The sequence below is a fragment of the Cervus elaphus genome, chromosome 19, assembly GCF_910594005.1.
Source record: "Cervus elaphus chromosome 19, mCerEla1.1, whole genome shotgun sequence".
NCBI lineage: Eukaryota > Metazoa > Chordata > Mammalia > Artiodactyla > Cervidae > Cervus > Cervus elaphus.
The window spans coordinates 40674979-40686685 of NC_057833.1; the positions used below are offsets into that span (position 1 = coordinate 40674979).

An 11707-nucleotide genomic window follows, 5' to 3' on the forward strand; every position below is an offset into this window, starting at 1 on the left:
TAAAATTCTACCTTTAGTAACTTCTGGAATCCCAAGTGGTAAGGTAAAGTAGAGGTTAGAGAGTCCTGGTTTCTGACACAGAAACCCTTGTTTCAAGCCTCAGAGGAAGGGTCATTCAGTTGCTGTTAGTATATCTCTAGTAATGGAAATATTGACCTATACCTGTATTTGTTAATACTGATATATCAGGGCTTCTCAGTGGCTCAGATGGTAAAGAATCTGCCTGCAATGCGAGAGATCTGGATTTGATTCCTGGGTTGGAAAGATCCCCTGGAGGAGGGCATGGCAACCCACTCCAGTATTCTTGCCTGGGAATCACCATGGACAGAGGAGCCTGGTAGGCTACAGTCCACGGGGTCACCAAGAATCGGACATGACTGAGTAACTATACTGATACATCAAAGACTAATAAAACTGCAGAGCTGAAATTAGTCACCGTTTTGCAGATGAGAAAACCAAGGTCTAGGGAGGAAAAATCATTTACCTCAGGTCATACAGTTCAGTTCAGTTCAGTCACTCAGTCGTGTCCGACTCTTTGCGACCCCATGAATCGCAGCACGCCAAGCCTCCCTGTCCATCACCAACTCCCAAAGTTTACTCAAACTCATGTCCATCAAGTCAGTGATGCCATCCAGCCATCTCATCCTCTGTCATCCCCTTCTCCTCCTGCCCCCAATCCCTCCCAGCATCAGGGTCTTTTCCAATGAGTCAACTCTTCGCATCAGGTGGCCAAAGTATTGGAGTTTCAGCTTCAGCATCAATCCTTCCAATGAACACCCAGGACTGATCTCCTTTAGGATGGACTGGTTGGATCTCCTTGCAGTCCAAGGGACTCTCAAGAGTCTTCTCCAACACCACAGTTCAAAAGCATCAAATCTTCAATCATACAGTAGATGTTGACAAATCCAGAGGGACAATTTATCTTTTTCATCCAGCAACTTTGTTTCTCTGACTACAGAATTAACTTATCAGATCCCTATCTGAATTATTGGGAGTCAGGAACCTGAGGTACCAACCCATCCTCTACTGCTAATCATTTCCATGACTCAGATCCCAGCTGTGTCAGTCTTCCAGGTCTGTTTTCTCACCTGTGAAATCAGAGGCCTGGACTAGAGGAACTCCCAGAGTCCTCCCCCCAGACATTTATAGAGTCTTTATCCTTTCTCTAAGAGAAGATATGTCTAAAGGTCCTAGTGGACCAGTTGGAGACAGAGATGAATACAGTAAAGGGAACTGGCTCAAGAAGGTTCATATGTCCTCAACCATTCGCTAATCCAAACTTCTAGTTAGATGCATTCTTGGAGCTTTTATTTTCTGATTTGAGGGCATTTTACTGCAGTCTCACTTTAGGAATATTTTACACTTTCTTTTGTAGCAGAAATGTTCCGATTACCTGCTCTTTAAACTTGGGCCATAAAGTCTTTCCTTAGAAACTGACTCAACTTTATATGTTGCGGCTGGTTTTGAGTAAATGGGCTGAAGCTTGCAGCCAAGCCTCAATGCAAACAAAAACATTTTCTGGTCAAGCATTTTCTGGTTTGTTCAACTCCATTACAGGGTTGGCTTTAAAAAAGAAAAAGTTAAAACCCACAGAAGAGCAAAACACAAACTCTGGGAAGACAGTTTCCAGCCACATTAGCTCAGATCACCAGGGCAGAAAAGAACCAGGGCCTTCATTGTCCAGACCATCGTCATCTCCAGACTCTCATCTTATGTTCTTCTGCTATTTTAATTTCACCACTTCAAAATGGGGGGAAAATAGGTTAATAGTTTCCATGAGTTTAGACTGTGACCAGAGGCATACTAAGCAATTTCAGACTCTCCAGTAACCACAGTTTGGAGGAGAGAATGGTGATGGATTTACCGTCCTCTGGATTCCAGAGTTAGGGGACTCGGGCCAGCACTGTGATGCCAGAGTGGGATGTAAACAATATTCCTTCCTTCATTCTTTTTGCATATGTTCATCCTAGGATTCTTTTTATTCCAGGTAGCATTTTGGGTGAAAAAGTGAAAGTGTTAGTTGCTCAGTCATGCCTGACTCTTTGCGATCCCATGGACTGTAGCCCACCAGGCTTCTCTGTCCATGGAATTCTCCAGGCAAGAATACTGGAGTGGGTTCCCATTTCCTTCTCCAGGGAATCTTCCCGACCCAGGGATTAAACCTGGGTCTCCTGCATTGCAGGCAGATTTTTTTTTTACCATCTGAGCCACCAAGGAAAAAGCATGGGACAAAGAAACATTCTTAAGACATAATTCCTGTCCTTAAAGAATCGCAGTACAGTATAGGAAATACCCATATGTGCAAATAATTGTAATATGGTGAATACTGTAAGTGCTATAAGCAACATGAATTAAGTGCTTAGGAAAGGGAGAGAAAAAAAAGTTTATTCCAACTGAAGTTACTGAAGAAGGCTTGCCTGGGAAGATGCCTTCTGGTCCGTAACTTGAGAGGTCGTTTTGATTCCTTCTAGGCATGACAATGCATAAAAGTATGGAAGTTTCTCATTGGTTTAAGCAAGAGTAGCAGTCTGAAACATTAGGGAAATCTGAGCCTAAAACAGGAGATTGCATGTCAGGTGAGGAACTAGCTCTTTGCACAATGAGGAGCCATAGAAGTTTTTTCCGGCAGGAAAGCTACTTAATCACATCTGTCTTTTAGAAAGGAAACTGAAAGTCATTATGAGGATGGGCAAGTGTTACAGGAGGAGAGATGGAAACAAGAAACTGGTCAGGCACTGTTGCTCTAGCTGTCACCAGCACACTGCTTATCTACCAACAAACATGCCTTGCCTCATGCCCATTTAAAAGTTCCAGTGGTAAGAGGGAAATATTTCTTCTCCATTTCCACATCCCATCCAGTTCTGCAGTTTTCTAATCAGATCCCTATCCCAGGTTTATTCTAGATTTGTAAACTCATGGAGTCAGTCCAAACATCTCAGTTAGAATATTGCATATTACATGTGAAACTCTGTTGTCTGGTAAGAAAGCATACAATTCTAGGCAAGGATGGAAAGTTAACAACTAATTTTATCAATTTTTCTGAGTCCTGACTCAATAAATGATATCCATTTTAAAGCGGGGAGGAGGATTTATTTTTAAATCTGAATGTATTTTTAAAGCCAAATAAATTTGACTTTCTTCTTTCATTTCTCAAAAGTGAAACCCTCTAGGTTCAACAAATCCTCTAGACTCAAAACCTTCTAGGTTCAACATTTCCATCTGGAGTTCACAACACTAAATATGGAGATGGTGTTTGAATCAAGGTTTTAAATGATCAAAACATCAATTGAGTATACTGATCTCTCATTGGGTTCTATAACCAGCATGCTCTCTGCGAGTCTGAGTCATCAGAGAGACCACTCTAAAACGTTAAGGTTTTGAGTGATCCTGGTGATATTTTGATGCTTAATCAAGTTTTAGAAGTAATAGAGAAGTATTCTTCCAGTGGAGAACCCAGGTTGTGTAGTTCAGAGGTCAGCCAACTATGTGCTAAGTCACTTCAGTCATGTCTGACTGTTTGCAACCCTATGGACTGCAGCCTGCCAGGCTCCTCTGCCCATGGGATTCTCCAGGTGAGAATACTGAAGTGGGTTGCCATGCCCTCCTCCAGGGATCGTCCCAGTCCAAGGATTGAACCTGCGCCTCTTAGGTCTCCTTCATTGGCAGTCAGGTTCTTTACCACTAGCACCACTTGGGAAGCTCAACTATAGCCATGGCCAAATCCAGCTTGCTTTTGTAAATAAAGTTTTATTAGAACACAGTCATGATCATTTACTTACACATTGTGGCTGCCTTCCTGCCACAATAGCAAAACTGAGTTACTGTACAAAGCCAGAGGGCTTCCCTTGTGGCTCAGTGGTATAGACTCCTTCTGCCAGTGCAGGAGACACAGGTTCGATCCTTGAGCCAGGAAGATCCCGTGGAGGGGGGTGTGCAACCCACACCAGTGTTCTTGCCTGGGAAATCCCATGAACAGAGGAACTTGGAGAGCTACGGTCCATAGGATCTTAATGAGTTGGATAGATTTTAGTGAGTAAAACACAAAACACATCTGCATGGCCTTAGAAGAGCCACTTGATCCATCTGTTTCATTCTCTGTCTGTAATAAACACTCTGCCTTTCTCCAAATACTATGTGAAAGCACGTGAGCCCATATGTTCTGGAACACTGCTTGTCATGCTATAAGTTACTATGTAAGTGGAGCTCCTTACATCCCAGCCTAACGTTGGCATTTTTTCTCTTCCTCCCTAGAACACCCTGGAGCAATGCAGCGTTTGCTCCAAGCCCATCATGGAGCGGATTCTCCGAGCCACAGGGAAGGCCTATCATCCTCACTGCTTTACCTGTGTCATGTGCCACCGCAGCCTGGATGGGATCCCGTTCACCGTGGACGCTGGTGGCCTCATCCACTGCATTGAGGACTTCCACAAGTAGGCGATCTACTCTCCCTTCTGCTGCCTGATGGTGCTCTTGGGATCTGGTCTTACTGCCTGGCATATGGGCTACTCTTCTCTCTCCAAGCTACAGAATCTCAGGATTTGGTGCGACCTTAGAAAGAAGTTATTTATTCCCTCCTCCAATGCAGGAAGTGATATCAAGTAATCCGTGTGGTCCTCCAGTGTGGCCTCTGCTTCAAAGCTTCCCTTGGGCTTATCCATCACATGTTTGTGTCACCTTAATTGTGAGAAAGTTGAGTCAGCCACAGAACATATTACTGGAAAGAGGCAGGATCACAGGGTAGTTCTCCCTGGCCTAAACGTGAACAAGCTGTGAGCCAGTGGACAAATTGCCCAGTTTTCTCTGAGCTCTTCAGTTTGTTCATTAGACCAGACCCATCCAAGAGTTCTCTCTAGAGCCATGTCTTTTCCACTCTGCACATAGGAAGTTATAGGGGGAGAACATTTTAATTGTTCAGAGAACAATTCAGCCCCTCTTGCTAAAGCAAGCCTCTTGCATATTTGGAGGTGGTTTTATGCCATTATAAACATATACATACCCTCCCCTAAGCTCTTCCCCCAGGTCTTCTCTTCCTCAGGATATTTTCTGTTCTTTTGAGGACAATTAGAAAGTAGAACCTCAAGATCAAGACCACTTAACTGATGGGCCTGGAAAAATATATCCCTACTTCCTCACTTCTCTCCTTTGTAGAGTCCTCTTTTATTATAGCCGGAGTGGTCATGAAAAATTGTATAGTTTTGCATTTTGCTTATTATTTGACCAGTTTGTTGGTTGATCACATTTGTTGCATATTCCCAGGAGTGATATGATAGCTCTAGGTGTGGTTTATAATTGGCAGACGTGGAAATTTTGCCCAGCAAACACAAGAATCATCTGAGGCTTGCAGCGAGATGAACTTGTATGGCTCACCAGTTTGGGTTCTGTTGCCCTCCAGATATACAGTCTTGTGGGTTAATTTTCATTGCTGTGTTGTCAACAACTGGGAGGTACTTGCCACAAGCAGCTTGGGGACCTGAGATTCATATTTTAAAAAAAGAATTTCCTGACCACTTTCCAAATAGCAGAAAAAGTGAAAACCTCACCAAAAGATGTGAGGCTGAATGAATTAAAAAAAAAAAAAAATCCAGAGGCAGGAATTCTCAACCTGAATTAGACAAGGAAGGGCTGGCTTACTTTGAAAGGGCAGTCACAGCACAAATTGTACTTCATGTTAGTGATATTTTTAGCTTCTAATTACACATAAAAAAAAAACTTGCATCTATTTAAGGGAAGTGAAAAGATACCAATGGGGAATGTATTTCTGTCACTGTTTCTCTCCTTTCTTAGACTTACTCTAATCCAAGAAAGACTGATAGATATAATCAGAGCACACATGTTTCTGTTGCTGGAAAAGACTGATATGTTACACCCCTCAATTAAAACAGGAAGTCAATTCTGACAAATGTAAGTTTATATCTATGCCATTTATCTTTCATTTCGAGGAGTGGGGAGCATAATTACAGACTTGTGACTGGTGACATGTGTGTGGGTCTGAACACTCCAGGAAGGCACACTTGAGCAATTAAAAGGGAAAAAGAATCCAAAACCCCCAACAGTCCCCACCATCACTAATTCAATGGGAAGTTAAATGCAACCTATTCAAAATAATGTTGTCTGCATGATTGGCAGGTATGAAAGGGGAGAAGCTTTTTGCTCTTTTCCCCATTTCCAAAAAGAAAAATAAAAGACATATTTTAAGGAACTCTGTTTCTGGGTCTTGAAAGACTGGAACAGAAAGCAGCTGTAAGTCCAACCCAGGGTAGACATTGCATGGCTAAGGAAAGTGGGTTACAGAGAGGAGATGCAGCTGCCTTCTACAGATAATTGGTCATTCTGAACAGATCTCCCATTTGTGAGCTTCTAGGAAATGCCTTTCCATTCAATTCAACCACATCTATGAAGAGCCCTCTATGTGCCTATTACTGTGCTAAGGGAAAGAAATTGCGTAAGTAGAAATTCATAGAGAGAAGCCCTGATCAGCAAGGAGTTTGACAGGAGGAAGGAAGAGAAGTGCAGATTATGTGTGAGATCAGGCAAAAATACTATGAAGGTGACGAGATCAGGCAAAAATACTATGAAGGTGACGAGATCAGGCACAGGCAAGGGTTTGAGCTATCAGGGCCAGAAGAGATTACTGGGACCTGAGTAGGCTTCTGGAAGCAGAGTGTTTTAAATGGGAAATGCAGATTACTGACAGAAGGAACAGCTCAGGCATTAAAGAAGGGCACAGGGTGAAGAATGGCTTCTCTGCAGTCACGGAAGCTCTGCTTGGCTGTAGCTAGAGCAGCCTGAGAATAGAAACTGAGGTGCAGGAGGCCCAGGAGAAGGGATTTATCTCCCCTGCTTAGAATCCTGTCCTTTAAACTGGTGCTTCCCAAACTTGAGCGTGCTTACCGTCACAGATCTTGTTAAACTGCAAAGTTTAGTTCAGGAAATCTGGAGCGGGGGCCTAAGATTCTGCATTTCTGACCAGCTCCCAGGTGGTCTTGGACTGCACTCTGAGTAACTAGCTTCTGAAATGCTATTTTTAAAGCCTTGCTAATGGGCCATCCCCTCCATAACCCCCTTCAGTCGGGATTGGCCCAAATCCCCCATCCTGTTAGGCAGAAACTCTTTCCCATGTGTCATTTCAGATGACTGCTCAAACTAGTTTCCTGGCAGACTGCCTGTATCCCACCCTCACTCCCAACACACACCCATACACACCACACACACAAACACACACACACTTACTTTCCCATTTCACCTAAGTGGCCATCTTTCAAGGCCCAACCCAGTTATCATCTAGTGAAAATTCCATGGACAGAGAAGCCTAGCAGGCTACAGTCTGTGGGGTTGCAAAGAGTCAGACACGGCTGAGTACAGCACACACAAAGAAGCTTCCTCAGATCTCAGACTCTCCCTAGCCCCATGTGTGACTTTAGATCTCTTTCTCAATGTTTTGTAGTTTTGTAAATCCACTATAGATAGGACTTAACATAGCCTGATTAGTGATAAAAAAAATGCACATACACAATTTTACAGTAACCCCCTTAAATCATTTTTGCAGTATGATAGGATATGCATATATGTTAACAGAACAAATACAGAAATATATAGAGGTCCCTCACCAGTCTGACTGCTGGAGTCTTAGTTTATTTCTGTATTCCCAGTTCCAAGACAGTGGGCTCAGAAAAGCAGACTTATTTAAATCGCCCTTTCATTGCGTTGAGCCTTTATTCCACTGTCTGATCTTTCTTATCAGGGATGTTACATGCATCCATCTATTTGTTTAATCAGCATCGATTTGTGGATTGCTAAAAATGTGCCAGGACCCAGTGGATAAGACCATCCTTCTCTGAGCTTTGTCTCCTATGGCTATATAGCAGAAGTGATAAAAAGTATTTCTTCATGTTTGCTATCAGTAAAAAAATAGGGACAAGTATATAGAGTTCTTAACAAGACTTGGCATACAATAAACACACAATAAATGGTAGCTATTTTAACCATTAGAAGTGTCTTTTATCAAATTAATTTTATTATTATTGTCTGCTTAGTGAGTCAGGTCTTTAAATAGACCACCTGGGAGTTTTCAGAGTCCTTAAAATGCTGGCCAGGGAACACCATGGGGATGTGGAAGCCACTTCCAGTCTCTACCCTTTACTTTTCCCATCTAATGAGGCCAGTTGGTAAGAAAGAATCATTACTCAGCAAGAAAACTGTTCATACCTTTCCAAAGAGGAAAGACTTTGAGGTTGAACATAAAGGCCTAAGCAACATCTTTTTATGCAGAATATAGCAAATACTTCATTCCATTAGATATTGTCTGACTTTCTATCTTCAGCACCAGTCACAATAGTTATTTCTAGAAACTCAGAAATAAAGCAGATCCTATCCTTTGGAAGCTCACGGTTTTGAGGTCTCCAAAGATATGCAAATAATTACTACTGAAATAGGCAAACTCAATGAAAGATATTTTATCCTCACGGAGTATGTAATCCTACTTGAGGACATTGGGGAAGGCTCACCGATAAAGTGATAAGCTAGGCACACTTCTGACCTCACAAAGTTTGTGGTCCCAGTAGGTTTGGGGAAAGGAGATTTTGCAGCTGACTCCAGAAGCCTGCTTTTTTCACTACTGATGACCTAGATTCAAAAATAATCAGGTAGTCCAAAGCAGTTTTTTTGCCACTGAGTATAAACTTCTTGCATAAAATGCCAATTATAACAACTCTGATTACTGCTGCAGTTGTACCATGATCCTTTTAATTTTTCTTTCATAGCAATCAATTGATCTGCTGCTTAATTCATATTTATTTAGATTGCAGCCATACAGATGCCTTTTGGGTGCCGCCAGGAAAATTAATATGTACATATAGAGTGTAATGTATGTAAAAATGCTTTGACAACCATAAAGTGCTCTGCAAAGTGTTAGATTACTATCATTATTTCTTTTTAAGTCTCTCTACAAATAGATAAAATTTAACATCATTAATCTTAAAAGCATTACCATGAAAAAACTGAGTTGCACAGTCTTTCTTTTTCAATCTTTTCAGTTCTTATCTGTGTTCATTGCAAATCATGTCTCATTTTGCACCTTCATAAAGGCACACCTAATTTCCAGAAGATACAGATGGATGCATGGCCTGTATTTGCAGCCTATCGATCTGTTATAAGAAAAAAAAAATGTTATGGCCATTAGTCATAGTAAGGAATATTAAGAGTTAGGAAATATTAAAATTTCTCACCAATAGTTGACCTCAAATACATGTGTATATATATCCATATATATACACATACCTACATATATGGGACTTCCCTGGTGGCTCAGCTCATAAAGAATCTGCCTGCAATGTGAGAGACCTGGGTTCGATCCCTGGGTTGTGAAGATTCCCTGGAGAAGGGAAAGGCAGGCTACCCACTCCAGTATTCTGGCCTGAAGAATTCCACGGACTGTATAGTCTTCAGAGTCATAAAGAGTCGGACACAACTGAGTGACTTTCACTTTCACACACTTATATATACATACATACATATATATGTGTGTATATATATATTGATATATATATACACACATTTCTAAGAAAGACGCTCTAATAATTGGGAGTGAGGCAAACTTACAACCTCAGGAAATTTGGGTAGAGCCCGGTAAGCACATACAAAGTCTAGAAGCAAAAGTCAGAAGCAAGTAGGGGCTGCTAAGACCTTCATTCTTCCCTCTGATTGACCCGGCCCAGGATTTGTATTTGCAGTCTTTCCACAGGTGAATGCCATGCCACACGCTGAGGGGCCTGTGGCTCCTAGATGCAGATGCAGTTCATACACTCATCTCCCACTTCCCCAAATATCATAATGTTTATGATCTAGAAGAACCTCAACAGTCATTGAGTATAAATCCCCTATTTTAGCTAAGGAAGGAGACCCAGAGAAGGAAGGTGACTTGCTCAAGGTCACACAAGGTGGTAGACCAGATGTCCTGGCTCTTGGTTTGCACCTCTTCTTCTCTCTTGTTTTCATTTCTTTGCCAGCATTTAAGTTCAATATCTAACCAGAATTATCTCTCCTCTTTCAGGAAATTTGCTCCCCGCTGTTCTGTGTGCAAGGAGCCTATCATGCCTGCCCCTGGCCAGGAGGAGACTGTCCGGATTGTGGCTCTGGATCGTGATTTCCATGTTCACTGCTACCGGTGTGAGGTCTGTGGTCAGCGCCCCCACCCCCTGCCAGGCCCATCAGAGCCAGATTTTTATAAATACTACAATTATTAAATCTAGGAGAGCCCTTAGTGCCTGTGTTCATTTGACTTGGGTTTTGCAAGAGACCTGTGACCCCAGTTGGAAGTGACGAGAGATTTCTTACCCGAGGGCCATGTCATCATGTATATAGCAAAGGGCAGGGAGTCTTTCTCCTCTAATCTGGGTTTCAAAAGGATACCACATTCAGAAAATGACTTCAAAGCATTTTGTTATCCTAGTCCTATGACTTGCCCAGGGCCCCTCTTTTGAAGCAGCTTTCTTGTTTTCTACCAGACATTCTGAGTGCAGCGGTTAGCAGCTCCTCCTTCTATCTGCAAGAGATAATATGAACTATCTTATTACCACCTCCTCATGACGCTGGCTCATCTAGTCCCACGAGATTTTCCCAAGACATGGGCCGGTGGGGCTGGCAGGGCTGCCCCTAGTCTCTAGGACTGCAGTGATTCCATCTTCCTCCTGAGCTGTAGTTGACCAACAGCCCCAGTTGCATGCCTCTCTCTGGCCTTAATGTGAGCAAAGAGAATAAAAAACTTCCAGCTTTTACACTAGGTGTTATGACTAAAGAGCAATAAAAATATCTAGCCTTACTTATAATTGACCTGAATTGTAAGTGTGGAAAACCTAGAGTTCATTTTGCAGCTGGAGAAACTAAGGTTCAATGGAGGCAGGCTTCCCAGTATTTCTAGACACACTTGCTTCTATGTGCCAACAGGCTTTGACTTTCCATGGTTTTGTTGTTTGTTCTAAGAGTGGTGTGAGATGTACCTTTTCTCTTCCCAGATGAAATGATAACAGTACAAAATAAATTTGTACTGCACATATGTCTTAGAATCAGGACTGTAGAATGGGAGGAACACTGAATTAAAAGGAGGCAGACCTCCATCACCCTGGACAAATCACTTCCCTCTCCACAGCTCACTTCCCCACCTGTAAAACAGGCTTGTTCTGGATGCCCCAGTATTGGCTCCTTTGGTTCTAAGATTCAAGGTGCTAATAGTTGAGTTTCAACACTGCAGTCGACTCTGGGGTCTTTAGGGTGCCCAGGTAACTGTTAATGTTAGGTCATTAAAGGCTTAAAACCATGTCATTTATGTAATTTCTTTCTATTGATTATGATCAAAAGATTCTGTTTAATTCCATCACTCAGTTTCCCCAAAAGTCTCTGCTGCTGCTGCTGCTGCTGCTAAGTCGCTTCAGTCATGTCTGACTCTGTGCGACCCCATAGACAGCAGCCCACCGGGCTCCCCCGTCCCTGGGATTCTCCAGGCAAGAACACTGGAGTGGGTTGCCATTTCCTTCTCCAATGCATGAAAGTGAAAAGTGAAAGTGAAGTCACTCAGTCGTGTCCGACTCTTAGCGACCCCATGGACTGCAGGCTACCAGGCTCCTCCATGGGAATTTCCAGGCAAGAGTACTGGAGTGGGGTGTCAAATGTCTCTAGATCTCCAGAATATCTGCTTGTTCATTCATAAAGCTGG

At 42.5% G+C, this 11707-nt stretch overlaps 1 protein-coding gene across 11 annotated transcripts in view; it reads left to right on the top strand.

Moving 5' to 3' along the window:
• The window catches only part of LOC122675400 (LIM domain containing preferred translocation partner in lipoma), a 713437-nt gene that overhangs the window by 685090 nt on the left and 16640 nt on the right, over window positions 1–11707 (top strand). For all 11 annotated transcript variants that reach the window (XM_043874070.1, XM_043874067.1, XM_043874069.1 and 8 more), the window contains 2 exons: window positions 4252–4430; window positions 10049–10169. In XM_043874070.1, the coding sequence (XP_043730005.1) occupies window positions 4252–4430; window positions 10049–10169 (300 nt within the window). The remainder of the gene's footprint in view (window positions 1–4251; window positions 4431–10048; window positions 10170–11707) is intronic.